This window comes from Podarcis raffonei, chromosome 12 (assembly GCF_027172205.1).
Source record: "Podarcis raffonei isolate rPodRaf1 chromosome 12, rPodRaf1.pri, whole genome shotgun sequence".
Lineage (NCBI taxonomy): Eukaryota > Metazoa > Chordata > Lepidosauria > Squamata > Lacertidae > Podarcis > Podarcis raffonei.
In genome coordinates this window covers 19,228,978-19,250,282 of record NC_070613.1, presented here as the reverse complement: position 1 = coordinate 19,250,282, position 21,305 = coordinate 19,228,978, and the positions used below count along the sequence as shown (strand labels likewise).

Here is a 21,305-nt window from a genome sequence, read left to right as displayed (position 1 = left end):
GTATTGGGCAAATTGGGAGCCAACTAAGCTCTATGCACAAATGCATGTGCAGAACCCAGATACTGAGACAGACAGAGATAGGAGAAGCAACTTAGGAAGGCAGAATCTTGAGTGAAGAACAGTGTATAGGTATAAGGAGCAAGCCTATGCACAAGAAGCGGGTGGGAAACACTGTGGCATAAGTTAAGCAGGGCTGCCGCTGCTGCACTAGCTAAGCTTGCCAGAGGGAAAGCAAGCCTTTAAAATAGTGTTTCACTCCAGGCTTAAATCCTCCTCCCTTTCTTACTGGTTGCTCTTTCCCTGGAAAAGCTGCTCTTTGCCACTGAATCAGAGCAAACATCAGTCCATGGAAAACCACATAAAAAGCATGATTTGGAACAAAGAAATGGCAGGCTGGCAAAGGGTTTGTCCACAATTCCTCTTGTCTCACTGCTTTCATCCAGAGAAAACTGCTCCTTAGCGTTCAAACAGCAATTTTGGTTTTTCCGCAAATTATCATTTGTTCTGATCTATCGCTAAAGAGCAGGGCAAGGGGAAAACCACTCAGACCATGCCTAGAAAGTGTGGGTCAGGCGGAAAGCTGATCGGACCCATCTATTCTAGGCATGGCACAAGCAAAGTGTGGCTGAGCCCAAAGGGTTAATCACTCACTGCTTCTTAGTTTAAAATACCCCACACAAGCTGCTTTTCTCATTTTATGAGACATTCCTGCAGTTCTGTTATACTAGTTTGTGCATAACATGCAGTCAGCCATTTTGATAAGGAGGACTATACCTCTTGATAACACTTGAGAGGTCTATAGCGCCCTTGCTTGCTTTTGAGGTTCCAGTGTAGGTCTGGTTGGCCACTATGGGAAAAAGATGCTGGACTAGATGGAACTTTGGTAGATCTTTATACCTATATGAGGTTTTTTTTTAATGAAATCTATGAATATCTGTTAGGATCTTCTATGACTGAAGCCAAAGGCAATTTAGATAAGAGTCTAATTTTAAACTTATCCTAAGATTACTAGATATTCCGTTTGCAGTCCTATATACACTTTCCTAGGAATGTGCCATGGGCTAGGAGTCAGCTTCGACCTGCTGAACAGCAGCCTGAAGGGGGAGAAGGCAGAGTGACTCCACCTGCAGCTGATCAGCCTTCAAGGACACAGAGGAGAAGGCCCTGATGAGAACCAGCTGGCTTCAGCCTTCTTAAGCAGAGCTTCCAGCAGCAGTCAGATGCTGAAGACAATGCTTGTAGTTCCTGGTATTGCCTTGCTGTTACCTGCTCATCCTGACCCACTGATCATTGGATGACCTGACCTGACCTCTGGACTGTTTGACCATGCGGATTGCTGTTTGCCCAACCCTAGGACTGGACCTGACTTCGTATGCTGTCTCGGCCTCCAAGTAAGTACACCTCAGACTCTTCTGGTTGACTGGCCTCCCACTCCACTGAGCTCTGCACGTTGTTGCTCAGCAGTGAGACTACGACAGGATGAGTCTCGATGAGCTCAATGGAGTTGACTTCTGAGTGCACATGCCTAGGATTGTATTGTAAGATATTTTGTTTTATTGCTACTGACCCTCCACAGTTATTTGCCCATAACAAGGGTATATTAAAATGAATTTCTTTTTATTTTTCTGTTACTAATGGAAGAATAGGCTCTTTATGCAATCAAATCTCCAGTTAATACAATTAGCAAAATAATGCTTGCAGCTGCTTGAACATAAAGTATTTGACATTATTGATTTTATCGAGTGGTTCCGCCCCCCCTTTATCAAGTGTTTTTAAGTAGATTGATCACCCCTTACCAAAGATCTTGGCATGTAGGAGTCTTTTTTAAGTAAATTGTTAGTGTATGAAATTATGCATCTCTTCAAATTGAATATAGGGGTATAATACACTGACAGCAGGTTTATGGATGGTACATAGTAAATTAGCATAAAATAAATTTGCATTGCATTAGGATAATGATTGCCCATTCATCTTTAGTAAAAGAGAGCCATTTTGATCGTTTTAAATAAGGAAAGAGAGAGTTGTTCCAAGTACATTTGTGATCAGTTAAGTGTCTCTCGTTTCCAGCCCAGGCTCATTAGAAGGCAACTGCAGGACTTGCTCAAGCCCTTTTTACACTGTCTGCAGGCAAAGCAGCGAATTCGGGGCGCTTGCCAGGCAGTGCACATTCCTGCCGACATTCTCAATGAGGAGATTGTACAAATAAGGAAACAAACAATCTCCAGTCACACTGACTTTCAGGGCAGGCAAAATAGCAGGTGGGCGGCTGAAGACATGCAGGAAAATCTATCCGTGCTTACCAAAAAGGGGAAAGGAATGACATGAGTGGTTTGAGAGAGCGAAAGCGCCAAAAGCTGTATCAAAGTCCTGGAAAAGATAACTAAAAATAGTTTGGAACTGGAAACTGCAACATGATTTACAGACCAATCCTCTGCACGTTTACTCAGAAGTAAGTGCTGCTGAGTTCAATGGATTCGCATACTTTTGAATTCCTTTTGCACCACTGTGGCCAAGTTGCAGGGGTGCTTCATTCTCCTATTTGAAACCAAAAGCATAAGTGGCCTGCCTTTAAAGCACACACATCCCAAAGAATCCTGGGAACAGCAGTTTACAGAACTGCAACTCCCAGCATCCTTAACGAACCAGTTCTCAAAATTCTTGGGGGGACAGGAAAATGTGTTCTACATGTATGGTGTGTGGACAGACTCTGGCTCAGTTGGGCCTTAAGCTGCTAACAGGACAGCTCATTGTGTTTATAACCACCAGGTCCTGCTATAGATTTTTATTCTATTTATTTTTTATTAAAGTTCTGTACTTTAGGAAGTAGGTCGAAGGTGGTCAAAGGCTTTGTGGCTTCTGCTTTTACTGCTGGGCTGTTAAGAAGACATGCAGTTGGGAGTGTGTTATCCAGGGTATTTGAGTGTCCCCTAGTTTGTCTTGTGTTTCTTGTGTCAGTATGGTTGTTGTTTTTAAATAAGTCTGTTAGGTGGTTTAAGCCTTTGGCTTGCCATGTTTTTGTTTGGATGTTTTGTGCTGCATGTTGGAATAGTGGCTACTTTTTCCTTCCACGCTTTAAGCATAGACTGTGTGGACCTGTTTAGTGATTTGGGGGATTTTTCTTAGTTTTTCTTTTGGAGGATTGGGTATGTTGTTGTAGGGTGTTTTCAATTGTCACTTGTCTCCATGTGCACCCATCATTTTGTTTTGTTTTCTAGGATGTATGGGATTACGTGGCACACTTGGTTAGCAATGAAGTTGGTTTCTGGTTATTTGTACTCCTAAATATGAAGGGAGAGTGAAACTGAGGCTAGTTTGGGAATCTGCTCATCGTATCCCTTATATAAGTTTATTCTTCTCTAAACTGTATCAGTTATCAAGCTGATCATTTGCAAGAATGTGTGCACATTGTCTGGGCTCTTCCTTCCTTCTTTCTTTCTCTTTCTTTCTTTCTTTCTTTCTTTCTTTCTTTCTTTTCTTTCTTTCTAAAAGCTCAATAGCAAATAGGCCTGTTCAATATTCACACAAAACCAGGGGTGCCAACTTGAATGAAATATTGGGGGGAGGGGCCAGGTAAGCCCCACCCCACATAATTGATCACAAGACGTGGCGCGCACACACCCCATTTGAATGCCCATCACCATGGGAGGTGGCCCCCGCAAATATTATTAGGAGGGGCAAAGGGACCTTGGGCCCTAGGAGTTGGCTCCTATGCACAAATAGTACGTTGTTTGGCCTCCCCTTTGTGAATAAACAGAGAAAGCTTTTTAGACTTCAGCTGGGGTTCCCTCTTCCTTCTGCCTAAAATCTGCATGAGTTTGCTGCGCCTTGAAACAAAAATATCATTGCACTCAAAAGGTGCTCAAGAGATGTCTGCTGCATTAACTGCAGATGGTCCCCCTCCTGTCTGCCTCCTTTAAGCTCCACCTGCGGTAGCAAGTCAAAATAAACAACCTGCAGGAAGTTGATGGCTTCTAAGCAGCTGTCCTCGTAGTGGGCACTTGTTATATCTGTTTTTTGGAAGCAGAAGGGAGAAGATTGATTTTTTTTCCTTGGAGAAAATGTTTCTTTTGTGTAAATAAATTTAAAGGGCAAGATTTAAATGGATTAACAAACTTTCTGCAACCCATTATAAAAAAAGAAGCTAGAGGCAGCCAGTTCTACATGTGCAGTAATGCTTGCTTTTGTAGAACACATTTTTAAGGATTGTTGCATAATCATTTGTCTGCAATGGAAAATGCAGCTGGTGGTCAAAGCCAAGTTTTTTGGTTGTTGGTTTTTAAAAAATCAACTTTCTTTGATCAATAAAATCAATCAAAATGCAGAATTCTAGCTTATTCTCTGGAGGGGTAAAGGGGAGCTGAGACAGAGACCACCACCCCCTTCTAATGGAATGCTTTACAAATGCTTCCTTTAAGCAAAGTTGCAATGTAGAAAATATTCACTTAATCCATTCTTATTGGGACAGGGTGTTTTGTAAGGCCTTGATCCGGCAGAAAACGGCCTCTGCAGCTGCTCCATCCACACAGTGTTGCAATTGTGGGAGCTCATTAAGATTCCTGGGAGCGTCTCTTTTTCTCTTGCGTGGCTTTGGAATGCCTCATTAGACATTCAGCAACTGCCCTCTTCAGAGCACTGCGTCCAACTTGTCCTAGCCAAAGTTTACGGCGTATAAATTAGCGATTCCAACAGATTGCTGCTCTTTTCTGCCTTGGCATAAAGCTGGCTAGTCACAGAAAAATGACTTACTATCTGTGCTCAAGCTTAACCATAAGAACCAAGAAGTTAGCTTTGGGAAACTCAACGCAACTCTTGACCATGCAGCTTCCCTCCTTATGAACGACTGTTAGGGAGTCAGGAATCTGCAGAGGCACAATACAGGCAAGGGCGTAAAATGAATGTCTATAAAGGTCTTTGGTACTCCTACCAGGGTGTGAAATGAAGGAACATGTAAAGAGTTAGTGTGACATAAAAGATCTTAAGAGATTGTATTGCTTAAAGCAAATGTGAGGGATTAAACATATATTTCTTCCCCGAGTCAAAATAGCATCAAATTCAGTCTTGTTCCCAACCCGCCATCACAATCTATGGTGACTAAACAAAGTTACATAATTTGCAAAACGCAAGATATTCTGAATGTCACTAATTGGTGGCCTCCCTTCCAGCACCCCAAGGAAAGCACTGCAACTATTTCCAACAAAGCAATGCCTGAGTTAGCAAAACTCAGTGTAGCACAGCCACACTTCAGGACAATAGATCCCGATGTGATAGAGCTGACAGCTTTGATATGCTAATTGCAAACATTATGCCTGACTCCGGTTATTTTAAACTGCTCATTTGTGCCAATGTGTTTTAAGTTCAGTGTGGGACTTGCAAGTTTTCTCCCTGCAATAAATCATAAACTTTTCTGCTCATTTTTTTAAAAAAGAAAATGAAAATTTACAAAGCCTTTGAGAAAAGGTAAAGGCCTGTCAATGCCGATGAAAACAATTCCTGCCATGATATATACCAGTTTGCAACACACATTTTTTTTAAGCATTTAGATTCAGGAAACTGTTGTCATGGAAGTTGTGGGACATGTCCTGTGAGACTAAGTCAGTGCACTGCCCCATCTGGTCTAATGCCAATTTATAGTGACTGGCAGTGGCTCCAAAGAGTCCAGAATGAGTCTTTTCAGCTCTGCTGAGAGCATAGCTCCGTTCGTAGAGCATGTGACTCTTAATCGCAGGGTGGTGAGTTCAAGACCCATGTTGGGCAAATGATTCCTGCACTGCAGGGGGTTGGACTAGATGACTCTTGTGGTCCCCTCTAACTTTGCAATTCTATGAATTGGGAATCCCAGTGATTGAACCTGGCACTAATACAAAGAAAGCTTCTGATCTATCATTCCTCTTTGGTCCTTCCTCTGTTGCGTATTAGGCAGGAAAAGAGAGTCATTAGCAATCTCTTACAGCCTCTGCTTATGCTAATTGCTCAAGTCAGAGCCAATTATTGGTATCCCAGAACTGACAAGATGCTTGGAGATGTTTAGCTAGCATGTGACCTTTACCTATCGCATCAGATCAGTACAGAGACTGACACCATTGGTCAAGAGATTATCAGTTGCTCCTTTACAGGAGAAATTCTGAAGGAAACTGAAGTTTGGTTTCTAATTAAGCAGCTATCAATTTGATCCAAGTTACTTTGGAATTTTTCTAGCCATTCCGTAACTTACTATTTTTGGCAAGGTGACTGAGCACTTGGCAGAAGACCGGTTTCAAGCAGGAGATGTTCAGCTGCTAAATTTCTTGAACGACTCTGCTCAGCCATTACTCAAAGGAAGAGGCAACACGCGGGACCTGTGGGATCACACCTTCAGACCCTGCTGTCACACAACCCTTTCCTGCTTCCCATGGGATCAGGACAAATGCCTGCAGGAGGGATTCTGGTGTGGACTCTGCCCACAAGCAGAATTCCAAAGTATGCAGAAAGCTGACTCAAGCATAAGTCGCTTCTCTGTTGCAGGTGTTTGACCTGAACATACTGGAGAAGATCAGGACTAAAGCCATGGGCCTGAAATCACTTTGGACTTGTAGTGCCCTTTCACATGTGCAGTGGCTGAATAGATCCAAGTCTACTAATAAATACTAAACCAACACCTGGCTTGAAACCTGAGCCAAATTGCTTCAGTAGGGCTGTTCCGTGATGTTTGCTTAAGGACAGGTAGAATACCACTCTTGTTTCTTTGAAATATCCAATGCCAGCTTTCAATACCATTAATCATCAAATTGCACTACGCCACCTAGAAAGGTGGTGTAAGTGTTCACTATATTTATTTCTCTCCTTTCCTTCAGGGAATTAAATATTATTATTTGAGTTATATGCCACCCTTCATCCAGTGGTTTACAGTATAAAAAGTGCAAAAATACATAACTTAATAATAAACAAAACAAACACACACAAGTTTAAAACAGGCATGCCCAAAGTCCGTATTGGGGGCTTAATCTGGCCCGCTGGTCGGTTTAATCCAGCGCCTGCAGCAGTGGTCGGCCCTCACGCATGTTCACTTCATCAAATCTGGCCCTCTTTGAAAAAAGTTTGGACACCCCTGTTTGGTTTAAAAGGTTGTAATTTGTTTAACTGGTGAAAGGCCTGGGTGAAGAGGAAGGTTTTTGCCTGGTGCCTAAAGATATGCAACGAAGGTGCCAACTGAGCCTCTCTGGAGAGAGCATTCCACAAGTGGGAAGCCACTTCAGAAAAGGCCCTTTCTCGTGTTGCTGCCCTCGAAACCTCTCCTGGAGGGGGCATGTGAAGGAGAACCTCAGATTATGTTCACAGGGTCTGAGTCAGTTCATATGGGAAGAGGTGGTCCTTGTGGTATTGCAGTCTTGAGCCGTTTAAGGCTTTGTAAACCACTATGAGTTGGGCCCAGAAATTAACTGGCAGCCAGTGTAGTCGGCAGACCTTGGTTCTCCTCCCCCATTTTGTCTTCACAACAACCCTGTAAGGTAGGCTAGGCTAAGAGGTATTGTCTATTCTGTAACTACCCACTGACCTTCGAAACCGAGTAGGATTCTGAACTTCTATCACTCTAGTCCTGGTGTAGAACTTTAACCACTGCTTCACACCATTTCACTTGTGTGTAACAGGGCAATCTTAATTGTGATGATACTAGTTTGCTTATATTCTAAAGATCCAGGTAGTGATAGCTGGCAGCTGATTTGTGGATGGAGGTACATAAAGGATACTGCGTAAAGGAATTTTCATTGACTTCCCTCTTGCACCTGAGCGCCCAAGTGATTTGCAAGAAATGTCTTTCATCAGATGCAACTACATTCCTTCTGAAGGACAATAATTATTTACTGTAATGCATATCTGGTTACCTTGTAGATAAGTTGCTGCATTCGCTTGACAAGGGACTTCCCTGAAGAATAAACTGCAGCTGGGGGAGAATATTGTGATCAGTTTTAAGGCAAAAAGGTGAGTGGTGTATATTACACATGCTAACTCAGAGCTGAACGTATAATGCTGGTACTTCCCTATAATGCCTCGAGGGGATCTCTCCCAGCATGTTTTAAGAAATTAATTCACTCCTTCAACTTCTGTGATCATAATGTATTAAGCAGGGTCTTTTCTGCAGTGGTGCCACACTTTTGGAATGCCTCCCCCAAGTAGGTTTTCTGGCTCACAGCAGGCTGTAAGATTTAAGAATCTTTCAGGCCCTCTGTGTTCACAGGGATCAAACACCAGCAGTAGTTTTCAGATTAAGTCAATTAGTGGTTTTATGTGTTTCACTCTTGCTTGCATGTCACTTTTGAGTACTTTTTACTTCAAAAGGCTGTTTAGAGATTTTAATACAATCAGTACCTGATTCAATTGCTACCAACAAACAGGTGATACGCTAGCTTGTACACACAGTTTCACTGCAATCTAATACCATCCAAACCTGGAGCATCAAATTCCAAAACAGCTAACAATTTTCTTTATTCAGATCCCACATAGCAAATGTCAGATACAGCGGTTAGTCTAGAAAAATACATTTTAAAAAAATCTTCAGCAGACCACATCTCCTGTAACAAAATCTGAAACCTATTTTACAAATCAATCTACATTATTAATGTAAAAAGGAATCCTGAAATTTAGCATTTTCATTATATCCGAACATCCATCTATTCAAGCATAGGCTTCTGCTATTTATAGATGTTAGAATTTGTCATACATTTCTCTAATGTAGCTCCTGTACATATTAAATAAATCAGAGGCTCTGCTTGTAGTGCATTAACCATGTAAGCAAGCACACTCAGTATTTTTCCAGTACCGTTTGCATTACAATTATTTGCATGCAGATGTAATTAGCATTTAAAAGTGCACAAGTAGCCCATTTCTCTGTGGAAACTCAAGACATCCATTTGAGGCATCACAATACCAGTTACTTAGCTACACATTATTAGAAATGTAGGACAAGGAGGTACTCTGAAACTATATGCAACAGTGTATATAGATATTTTTTAAAAAGAAAAAAACACTGTTAGAATTAATTCTGTATTTACATCCAATTTCACTACCACAGGTTCATGACAATAATTCAGTACAGTGTGGAAATCAACCTTCAGTTAGGATTGTTAGGTACTATTTAGGTAAAGTGTAGCCCAAAACATATCCTGAAAAAATGAACTTTATTAGTTGAAAGCTCTGGTTCATCACAGACCATGGCATATCCTCTGCAGGATACGTGTACCAGTTCAGTGTGTGAAGTAATACTAGTGTGCATTCAAGAGAGCCAGCAAGAATATGTGCAAAGTTCAAACAATAAAAAAGCAAACCTCACGTGAGGAATTTACACTGGCCACTGTTAGCATTTGTTTAAGCCTGTCAAATAGGAATGCAGAAACCCTGTGGACAAGATACAGGAATGATCTTAAGGTTTAACACGTAAGCATATTATGTAATTATTCGCTAAAAATGCCCATGGAGGTTTTCAAAGTCAGTTTATGGGGGTTATATTCCCCAAAACAAAGTGGTGAACCTAAAATTAAAAATCAATATTAAAACACTATTCCAGGTTATCCAGTTTGAGATCGAGGCTTAGCTTCTCTCCCCGTGGAATCCAGTGTGTACTAGTTATGCAGTTTAAAACCTTGAAACATTCACAACATTAAGTGAACTGTAAATAAGTTTTAATAAGTTCCACAAAAGCCCAGGTAAAACAAATCACACACTCTTCCCTCTCCCACAAAAGTGCAAAAAACATCAAGTTGCTGCTTGGTCCACAAATGCATAAATGTACAAAAGAGGTGCAGTTTCTGCTGAAACCAAGTTCTCCTACTAAGGCCAGTTTCACCGGAGAAATTCAGCGCCCAAAGATGGAGTTCAATTCCAGTAGGATTAATTCTACAATCTGGTTCTGATACACTGTGTGAACGGCTATGTTGCCAGTCTCTTTCTCTGGCTTCAACAGGGTTGGACCAAAGACTATGGCTATGCTTTGATAGGTCATTCGGTTCTTCTCTCCATTTTCTACAATTCTGAGAGAGGGGAGGGGAGAGAGAGCAAACACTGAACTTCCAATACAAATTCATGTCACAAACGAGAAGGCAGATAGCATAATAACTTCCCTAATGAAATTCTGTATGCAGGTATCCTAATCCAGAAACACTGATATGTGCAAACAGCTTCAACTAAGCAATTGTCACATTCACAGGATGCTTTCTCAGATTATAAAACGAATGAAGCCTGCGCATACTTTTTGTATCCTTCTGGAAATTTGCAGCATGATCAGTCTCCATTTCTCCCTGGGAAAGCACGCAGCCACATATATCTGCACCAACGCATATCAAGACCTCTCACAGACAGCTAAATCCCCTTTATAGGTCTGGCCCCTTTTTCCCACCACAAATTTACACAAAACTGAGTTTAAAAAAGCAATGCTTGAACTTGTTTTTCTAGAAGGCAGGCACAAGGGGGCTGGGACTGGCTGGGCAAGGTGACCTCCAGAGCAAAATAGAAACGTGATTTCATCATGTTTCTTCATTTGTGGATGTGAAAAACAGACCGAGCCAAATTTTTCTTCCATGCACTACTTACCTCTTGAGATGTTTGAAGAGCACCTGCATGGTATCTTGATTTGGCTTTGGCAACTGTTTAATCAGCTCTTTTACAGCATGAACACGGTGTCTAGGCTCTTGTTCTGGAGAGGGAGAGGGGGAGAGAGAACTTTTAAGCACACTGCTTTTCACTGTTTATGGTTTGATTGCAAGGACATTAGCTAATGCATATTACCACCTAGTGGCCATAGTGAACATAGCCATTCTACAACAACAAAACTAGAGAAAATGTATTTGCCTCTTGCAGAATTGACTCCTGAGACTTCTACAGCATCTTAATGCTGTGGAACTCGGCTTAAATGAAACCTGGGAATGGGCAGTTCACTACAAAAAGTAACTGTCCCTCTTAGGTGTATATTTACACTTCTCCCTGTTTACAAAAGCTCAGAAAATAATTAAGTGATTCACCCACATGTGTGAAATAGCTTAATTAAATGTGTGTGCATGTTCATGTGTAATTGTTCGCTATATTGAAAATCATATTCAATGATGTTTCAGATAAACAAAAGGAATTTTAAAAAGAGTGGGCCATATCCACACAGTTTGAATTTCATATTCATTTTGCTTGGATATGTGCTCTGCATAATATAGTGCACTGCTTGACCATTTGCCTCACTTTGAAATGAATTTGATTTTCATCATTTCTCTGCACCTACCCACTTAAGTGCTTTCTGTTGTTTCCTTTCAGCAGGAATGGCTAACCTTCAGCCCTCCAGGTCTGGCTGAACAGCACCTCCCCAACCATTGCCTATGCTGGCTAAGACTGATGAGAGCTGGATTCCAACATCTGGAGAGCCACAGGTGTGCAGTCCAACTTTAAGGAATATTCAGAGCACTTCCCATACATAATTGTGTTGCAATTCTAACAATAGCCTGCAAAGTAGATCAGTATTATCCTAACGCTGCAGATGAGTATGAAGTTCTGAGGCCAACAGACTGTGATTTCTTTAAGCCACAATCCTAGTGAGGTCATGACCAAGGTGAAATTTGAATTGGGGGGGGGGTGCTTTCTGATTTTGCAACTCAGTATCTTATTTTTGTATAACTGTCTGACATGGCCGTAGTTCTGAAGTTGCTATACAACTGTGTCAGGGTGGAAGGCTTCTTTAGCATATACTTACTGATTGCATTAACAAAGTCATTGAAATGAGTGTAAGTGAATAGTGGTTCTGGCAGTTCTCTAAAAAACATTTTCAGAGCTCCTGTAATCACATGGATATCTTCCCATTTACTGTCGTTCAAATCCAGTTTTTCATCTGAAACAGATACAGTATTAGAGTGTTTAGCTACATGAGCCATCACAGTTCTTATTCTAGAATACAATGTTCAAACAAGGTATGAAGGGGGTGTGTGCGCGCGTGTGTACACACACACAGTCATACCTTGGGCTACGAACGCTGCGGGTTGCACACCGTGCAGAAGCACCAAATTGCATCACGTGCATGCGCAGACGCTGTGGGTTGTGAACGTGCCTCCCACACGGGTCACATTTGCAACCTGAGGTATGACTGTATATGCACACACACACGTTAAAGATTAAAAACCTACCATATTTTTTGCTCTATAAAACACAGTTTTCCCTCCTAAAAAGTAAGGGGAAATGTGTGTGCGTCTTATGGAGCGAAAGGAGCCTGCGCGGCGAAGCCAGAACAGGGAGAGGGAGCGCTGCGCAGCGCTCCCTCCCTCTTGCTGTTCTAGCTTCTGGCTTAGCTGCGCGAAGCCTCTCCAGGGCAGCGGGGTGCCTTCATCCGCTGCCCTGCGGAGGCTTCGAGGGCTATCCCAGAAGCCAGAACAGTATGAGGGAGCGCTGCGCAGCTTCTGGGATAGCCCATGAAGACTCCTCATGCCCTGCGGAGGCTTCGCACGAAGCTAGAACAGCTAGAGCGAGTGCTGCGCAGTGCTCCCTCTAGCTATTCTGGCTTTGGGCCCCCCAAAGCCTCCGCAGGGCAGTGGGGAGCCTTCACACGGCTCTTGCGGACTGCCCTTCCCCCACCTCCCAGAAAAGCCCCCAAGAGCCACATGCTCTTTAAAGAGCCGCGCCTAGCGTGTCTTGGGGGCTTTTCCCCGAGGAGGGAGAAGGGCAGCCCATCACTGACAGGCTGTCCTTTTTTCCACCTTGTAGAAAAACCTGCAAGAGCCGCACTCCCTTTAAAGAACGCGCGGCTCTTGGCTGGCTTTTGCGGGAGGGGACAGAGGGCAGCTTAGCCGCACGCAGCCTCTTCCAGTCAGGGGGAGCCTTCATCCCGCTTCCCGGGAGAGGCTTCGGTGGCTATCCCAGAAGCCAGATCCCTCTTGCTGTTCTGGTTTCTGGGATTCAGAACATTTTTTTCCTTGTTTTCCTCCTCCAAAAACTAGGTGCGTCTTATAGAGCGAAAAATACAGTATTTCATAAACAAAATATAATTTGTTAGTTGATGTATTGGTACTTTACAGATGCTAAGAACTAAATAAATTTAGTGTTAACACTGCAAACTACTAATTGTTACGTATAGCAACTTACCATGATTAACAGCAAATCTCAACTTCTGTATTACTGCAAGATTGCCACTAACTCTATACAGCCCGTCAACATCCAATCCTAGAACAAATTTTAAAGTTTTGTTCAGTAAGTGGTTACGAACGCTGCGGGTTGCATTTATAGGTGTAAATTCATATGTTTTAGAATGAACAACATTTATTTTAATAAAATGCACCAAAAAAAAAGAAATGATTACACTCCTTCAAAAAGGTGATACAATTTTCATAAGCAAGAAGAATTATACAATATCCAGCATTTGCTGACAAACTCCTCCTTATTTTCTATCACAATGGGCTTCCAATTGTCCTTTAGTGTTGGGGTTGTTGCTTTTCCTAGAGTCTCTTGAAGTTGGTAATTTTGCCCAGCATTTCAAGGCTTAACTGGACAGATGGCGGTAGCAGGCAACTATCAAGAGTACACTGTCTGTCATCCTCGACCTCTCCATCGCTGCAGCAGCAGGCACTCAAATAGACGGAGAAGTTTGCTTCTGCTAATGCTTTGAAAAGTTCTGTCTACTTGTTAAAATTAAATCTATGTGGCAAAGTGAGCCATTCTGGAGGTCAACAAGGTATTTAAACAAACTTGTTATTACAACATACTCTTGCATTTCTTTTTTGAAGCTGTAGACTGTGCCTCTCCTATTGGAATAGCAGAAGGAACACAATCAGGCTGCAATCCTACATGCTTACCTGGAAGTAACTCGCATTAAACTCAGGGGGACATATTTCTGAATAGGCCATGATTGCACTATAAAGCATTAAAACACAGTTGTATAGGAATAGTTAAAAATGGAAAGATTCTAAAGTTTCTAAGCAAGTCATTTCCAGTAGTTAAGGAGGAAAAGGGCTGAGAAACTATTTTTATGGTTCACAGAGTGTACATTATGCCCAGATATGTGTCTATAGTAGTAACATGTTGTCAGAGGCTCAGGAGCAGAAGCGCAGGGGAGAGAGCAAATAGAGAGCGGAGGAGAGGAATCAGAAGGGAGCGTAGGGGAATATGACAGTGGCCCGAGAGATTCCATGAGCTTCTCCAGCGAATCAGAAGATTCCCAGAAGGGGGCGCCTTTGGTAAGGGCGAGGGGGGTCCCAGGGGGGACGCTCCAGAAACAAGGGACCAGCGGGGACTCCCAAGGGAGCAGCGGAGGATCAGGACCAGTTCCCCCACCAGAGCACAGTGGGGGGGGGAAGAGTCACATGAGCCAGGATCAGCCTCTCCTCCAGCGGGGAGAGAAGATGAGTCAGGGGTAACCACGCCCCCATCGGGAAGTGGGGGAACGGAGGGAAGGCCAGGTCCAGCTAGCCTCCCCGAAAGAGGGAGCAGTGACACAAGTGTAACGGTCAGAAGGAAAGTGGGAGGCTGCGCGCGCGCGCCAAGTTCAAATGTGGAGGAGCGCGGGACAGCAGAAAACCCGGATTGGGAGCCAGGTCCAAAGGCCCGAAGGAGGGAGGGAGAAGAGTCAGGGGACTCAGCGTCAGAGGAGTCTAGGAGGGCTGAGACTCCGACTAGCAGGCGGACCCAGAGAAGGAAGGAACAGAGGAAGAGGTGGAGTAAGGCTAGAATCTTAAACTGGTGTCAGGGGGGAGGAGATTCAGATGGAACTTCGACGGTCTAAGGTATAGACGTAGCGTTGCGCGCTGCGCGTCTGGAAGTGAAACTGAACTTCAATAAAGACTTTTATACTAGAGAAAGAAGCAGCATTGGTCTTGTGTGAGCTGGGACCTTGGGCAGCGCTGACACATGTCCTTCTATGTAAAAATTTTACTAAGCCTCTAACCAGTTACTATAAAAAAAAATATATTAAAAAGTGAGGTATCTTTCACCTACCATGTTCTTCAACATATTCAATACACAGTTTCACAAATTTTGGCACAGTGCTGTTCTCTCTTTGACACAAGCTGTTTAGATTGCAGCCAAACACTTGATCTGAAAAACAGGGAAAGACAGCAGTTTACAAGTGATTGAGCTGAACTTCTCAGAGTGAACAGGGCTTCCAACAAAAATGATACCAGCTGGAGGGGATTCCCAACCAGCCTTGTCTTGCTAGCAGGCAGCAAGTTATTGACATGGCCCATTGTGACACCTTTTGTACTGTACTCCAGCAGGTTATTTCATTTTGCAGAAAAGGGCCGTCCTTTCAGGAAGGGACTTGGGGTTGTACTTGTTTGTTCCCTGGCCCTAAAGCCTGGGGGAGGGAGAGAGAGAGATGGCCCCTTCTCTCCAGGTGCTGTTTCCTCTGCTTAACCCCTCTGCTTCCATGCAAAGAAGGAAATGCAAAGAAGCCAGCAACAAAAGATTGTCAGCACTGCTGTACATCTTCCCTCAATTTCACATCTTAAATTAGTGACAGACTGTAATGTGATGCTCTGGGCCTCGGAAGGCATATAGCCAGAATGCGCAGCTAGCTTATTTTTATAGGAAGCTGATCTCTCCCCTTTGCTGGAAGCTAGATGACATCCCTGAAACTCCACTGCAGCATCTTACAGAATGGAATCAGAAATCGGCTACCTTTTCCCTTCTGCTTGTGAGCGGAAATGTTGGCATGCGAAAAGAGACAAAATGAGGCACAGCACTTAAGACCCATACTCAAGAACATAACCTCCCCTCCGTGTGGAAAGACTCCCCCTTCCTTCATTCCAGGTTTTTGAAAGGACTTGGTTTTTTTTTGTAGGGAATTTTGTGTGAAACAGTTTCACAAGAAGATTGGGCAAAATCCTCTTTTATTAAAGACGTGCTCCTATTTGGCAACAGATGACAGAATGACCTAAGTCAGACCCTGACGTCTTCTGAACTTTAGACCAATTATAGATCTGACTTGTAATATTTCCAGAGAAAAGCAGTTTCAAAAAACCCTTATATCCTCTGAGAATGGCATGCAGTTCAGAAGTTGCTCCTGAGTGAACGAGTTTGACCAGAATTGGGGAAAATGAAAGAGACCTTAGAATCAGTGGAACCAGAAAACTTGCCCAACTTTCTAGCAGTCCTCACTACCACCAGTGGCAGGGTGAGAGCACACAACCTGGAAGACAAACTGATTGTCACTACTCAGTGACAAGTCTAGCCTGACACTGCATCCCTGTAAAGGAAAAAGTGTGATTTGAGGGATAGTGTGTTACATTTCTTACTGAAAACATCTGTATACAGATCCATATATGGATACAGAAAGGGACTGTCTGTGCAACATTCTGGGTTGTCTTGAGAAAAGTATTTTCTCTCAACCCAATGAGCCTTAGAGCTGCAAGGACAGCTTAAATATGTTAAGTGTAATCCTCAGAATAATACTGTTTTTGGTCTTTAATGTGGACACTTCAAAGGCTGTATTTCCTAGGGACGTAAGATACCCTTGGGGTGGCGAGAGCTAAGAAATACTGAGAAGCTGGCTATTTCCTCTTAGGGCTGTAAGGCTTTGGCTGGATCTCTGTTTTCCTGGAAGATTTCCAGAAGAGAAGCCATGTTATTTTGTTGCAGTAAAAACAAAGACTAACAAATGTGTTATGTCACAGGATGTGTTGTGGTTGTCTTGGGTGTCTGTTATTTTATTCTCTCTTTACCAGGACTACAGTGGACAAAGAAAGTCCTTGTGGGAACTAATGGGAGAAGATATTCTCCCTCCACATAGGAATGTATAAGTGAAAGCCACGCCAGGTAAGCCCAATCACAACCCCATGCTGCAAGTAGTCTCTTTTTGTCCAGACATACAGAAAGAAGAACAGCAAAACCAGCTGTGGAAGCAGAAACAAGAACCATATAACACCAAATATTTTAAAGTTGAGGACTCCTCTAAAAAATGGAAAGCATGCCTGTGCTGAACTTCATGCTTTATATTTTCTTTCTGGGTGGACAGAGAGATTACAAAGAATCTTCACTGGGAAGACTATAGCATTTATTTTTATCTTGAAAAATTATTTTGAATTTCGTCTCAACATGGATCTTCAGTGTGCAGCTATCTAGGATTTAAAAAATTAATGCTGCAAGCAACCAAGCTCACTGCTATTTCCTGAGGAAATAGCTATCCTACTCAGACATAAGAAATTGATATTAATAATCTGCTAGCCAAGGGTTATTACAAATATTGAAAACAAAAAGCTTACCCTTGATATAGCCTTTTTCACGGACTGCTTGCAATGTGGGTCTGCGGGTTAAAAATTTCTTCAGTTTCGTTTTGGTCTTTTTCTGTTCTGAAGCATCAATGCTGCCAGATAATTTTATTGCTGCAAATGAAAAACAAGCAAGCTGCATATAAAAAAACTGGTGTGTTTTAAGCTATTTTGTCCTAATTTATAAAACATAGCCTGTGCTGAAGGTGAAATCCTCAGAAGAAGAAATTGCACCATTATATCAAATCTGAATATCAATTATAAGACCAGCTACTAGGAAGTTCCAAATATTTATGGCAGAGAGGGGGAACCGTTTCTTCTCTTCACTTGCTCGACTCAGAGCTGTGCCCCAATCCAACTCAGGTGACTGATTTATAATGCAATCCAATCTGCTATGGAGTTGGCGTAGTTGAGACAGAGAAATCCTTCTGCCCAGCCCTGTTAGTCTCTGCTGGTGATGCCCCTGACCAAACAGCAGGCAGAAGTGGCCAGTGGTGGTATTACTGCTGGAGGTAGGTGGAGTGAAGCATAGGCATTTACTCTGAATTTAAACTTACAACGAAGTTTTTTGGAGTCTTTATGGTCCTTTTCTTTGTCCTGTTTTTCCACCCCAGGAGAATCTGGCACCTCATCATCGAATGGCTCATCAGACTCTACTGTCTATTGAGAATAAGAAAAGGATTCAATGTCTTTGTTGCTACCAAGTTTAACAGCTCTTCTTTAAAGTGTGACATCCTTCATTTAACACCATTAGGATGATTCCAAAATTACTAACACATGATTTAATGAAACTGATAAAATGATTTTGAAGCCATTTTCATTTTACAATGGAACATAGATTTCCAATGGACTCCCTATCCACATGGCATCTGTAAATCACTTTTGCAAGCAGAATTGGCACTGCTGCGAGCAAATTAATCACTCTTGTTTGTATGACAAAGATGCAACACCGGTGTAATTTGCACTGAAAATTGGTCTTGGTGGTTTCATACTCTGGAAACACCTGTTGGCAAAAGTCTTCTCAAGCAAAAGATCAGAACTATACAGTTAAGTCAACCTAACAAAGCTCTACTGACTCTCTCGGCTAAACGTCTGACGCTAATGGAATCATTCAGTTAGTGCCAGGCAAATCTTGTGCAAACTGGGAAAGCTACTGGCAGTGTCCCAGTAAGGCTACATACCTGGAACATGATGTTTGGGGCAGCATTTCAAGCAAACTGCCAGTTATTTTATTAGTTTGTTTGACTTAATTGTTTGACCTTAATACTGAAACACCATGATTCTCCACTCTAAAATTCCTTCTAGGATTGCAAAATCCAGCACTTTTCCTTCTCGAGTAAGTCAATCAACAAAATAGTTAACTGTCCACATTCGCTGCTCTGAGCACCCACAGATTTACTATGCATAAGCCTAAGAAAATAGAAACTAGTTTTCTAGTTAGAAAGCTATAAATCAGTTCTAACCCTCTCTACCCTAACCTATTTCCTCTTTGTAAATCAGAGAAAAAAAATCTTTAACCCTGGAAATTCAGGAGTCATTCAGAACAAAGGTACAAAAGGAACAACAGATATATGCATCACTCAATAGCAGTTCAGAGCCTACAGAAAGTGCAAAAACATGTTCCTGCTTAAGAAGGTCCTTTTCTTCAGTAGCTAAATCAAATCTTTAACAGACTAAGCAAAACTGAAACACCGATAAATCTGTACAAGACATATTTGTCCGCTTGGGACAAAACTGGTAGACATTTGAGTATCTCAAGAATCTAAATCTGTATATGCAGCAGTGAAAGTGATAAGATCATTAGGTGCAATGCCACAAGTTTATCAACGCCACATGCTAAACACTACTGCGGGGATTCCTTTGGAAATTGCAGTACAGGAACACATACATCTGCACATGCCTCTTCTCAATCCCAAAATAATATTGGACTGTATCAAGGGACAAAGAAATGGTCCAAACAAGTCTTGAAGACCTGGCTGCAATTCAGCTCACACAGTATATACTTCAGGACATAAGCTAGAAATGTCTACAGTGGTGCCTCGCAAGACGAAAAACGCGCAAGACGAAAGGGTTTTTCGTTTTTTGCGTTGCTTCGCAAGACGATTTTCCCTATGGGCTTGCTTCGCAAGACGAAAACGTCTTGCGAGTTTGCTTCCTTTTTCTTAAAGCCGTTAATACCCAGCGAATCCGCGCTCTGCAAGATGAAAAAATCACTAGACGACACAACTCGCGGAACGAATTAATTTCGTCTTGCGAGGCACCACTGTAGTTCATATTCCACATAAACCATGAACTAGATAATGTTCCTTTTTGAATCTCAACATTTGAACATATTTTTATCATTGTATTCTTATTGTGATTTGCAGTCAACTAAACTTTACTCAGAGGAGACCCACTGAAATTAGTGGCTAATTTAGGTACATTAAACGTTAGTTGGACACAACCCTCAATTAGAAATACAAGAATATCTTTTTAGTTTTCGAAAAATATATTCTGTGGTTATTTGAGGTGATGATTTTTCCTCTATTGGCCATAATAAAGATGATGATCTCACTAGCTTATTTTTATTATCATCATCTTATTCAGTTTTCCCACCCTTCATCCCAAAGGAGCCCAGGGCGGGAAACAAATCATTAAAAACATTCTAAAAACAATCCTCATCCACTGATGTGTCTCAAAATTCCAGAGCAATTGCTGCTTTGGTCCTATATTGTGGTTTAGTTAGTTGTTTCAGGGTGAAGTATTCCTCAAACGGTCAAGCAAGAGGTAGAAATGGAATGGTGGTGCGGGAAAGCAATAACTTAGATTATAAACTTTTATCTGCAAACCATCATAAGTACATACCTGGTTACTGATAGCAAAATTAAGAACTTTAAACCATTCATTTACAGAAATGTCATTATCCGACTGGATTAATAATTCAGTTCCTTGCCGTGTTTTCAGCTTTAAAATAAAAAGAAATCTGGGCATTAGAATGGAAGTACGTATTTTATGTGTTGCTCCAAAATACCCGACCACTAGGTCAATTACTATATTATACTCTATCTATTCTAAGAAACCCCGACAGTTTAAGACATTTATATGCCACTTAAGTATTCACATTTCTAAGTTATAAGACTTCTAAAGGTTTGTCGTAAATATTTTTTGTAAAATGCTTAACTCGTTACCCATTTTTTTCTATGGTCATGTTAAGTACCCAAAATAAAGTTAGGCAAAAACAGTCACCTCAATCACATTCTTCTTGCTAGATTTCTCCTTAGAAGCCCAGTCGACAAATGCACCCCTGAGATCCACTGTGAACTCTGGCTTGGATTGGTTGACCCCAAACTTCTGGAGGGAAAAACAAACATTGCCAATTTGTTTTTAGAGGGCTTCCCTGCCCCAGACATTGCACAACCTGCCCATACAGGCAATGACTGTTTTCGGCGTGTCCGACACGTGTGCAACTGGGCACACGTGCATCACGTCAAACTCAGAAGTTACCCCAAAAGTCACAAAAGGGAGTGGGGCAGCGGTTTGCAGGCTGTTTCAAATACACACAATTTCACATAAACACATGATGCCTTGGAACGTAACCCCTTGGGAGTTGCCTATATTATATTCCTAAATTCCCACCGCAACACTTGTCTCCACCATGGCCCTGTTGGCTACTGACGTTTAGTGGCCTGGACAAGGGGTCTACTTGTGTTTTGTCTTAACCAACCTTGGGAAAGATGGGCATTTCAGATGGCTTGGGAGTGCTTACAAATCCCCATTTTGAATTCCATCAGTTTAAAAGAGTCACTTCTTTGTTCCACGGGTGTGGGCCACTTCATACAGAACAAAGCTTCTCCACTAGGTGGAGCTGCTTGTTTTAACCCCCACCCTGCAATCACTTGTACTGCATTAATGCACGGTTATCTCCACATGGTTGCATTAACAGTAGAGATGAGGGGGAGGAGTCTGAAAATACAGTAACTTTCCAGTACTTACCCAGCTAGTCCCACTTCCTTGAGTCTTGGTAAACAATAACGAGGGACCTTGCAATACAGCCCATGATGACATCCAGTTTTTTCTGTAGGAGAGGTAGGCAATTGTACACAGTCAAGGAGATTGATCAAATAACTGAGA

General features: G+C 42.2%; 1 protein-coding gene across 11 annotated transcripts in view; it reads right to left on the bottom strand.

Annotated features, from left to right (window-relative positions):
- Positions 1-8,435: 8,435 nt before the first annotated feature.
- The window catches only part of ARHGAP12 (Rho GTPase activating protein 12), a 68,738-nt gene continuing 55,868 nt past the window's right edge, over positions 8,436-21,305 (bottom strand). For 6 of the 11 annotated variants that reach the window (XM_053409611.1, XM_053409614.1, XM_053409609.1 and 3 more), the window contains 10 exons: positions 21,168-21,249; positions 20,421-20,525; positions 20,040-20,138; positions 17,753-17,855; positions 17,190-17,309; positions 14,926-15,024; positions 13,081-13,158; positions 11,702-11,836; positions 10,561-10,663; positions 8,436-10,001 (listed from right to left, as the gene is read on the bottom strand). In XM_053409611.1, the coding sequence (XP_053265586.1) occupies positions 9,827-10,001; positions 10,561-10,663; positions 11,702-11,836; positions 13,081-13,158; positions 14,926-15,024; positions 17,190-17,309; positions 17,753-17,855; positions 20,040-20,138; positions 20,421-20,525; positions 21,168-21,249 (1,099 nt within the window). In that variant the 3' untranslated portion in view covers positions 8,436-9,826. The remainder of the gene's footprint in view (positions 10,002-10,560; positions 10,664-11,701; positions 11,837-13,080; positions 13,159-14,925; positions 15,025-17,189; positions 17,310-17,752; positions 17,856-20,039; positions 20,139-20,420; positions 20,526-21,167; positions 21,250-21,305) is intronic. The other 5 variants (XM_053409612.1, XM_053409615.1, XM_053409610.1 and 2 more) reach the window with 1 other exon arrangement.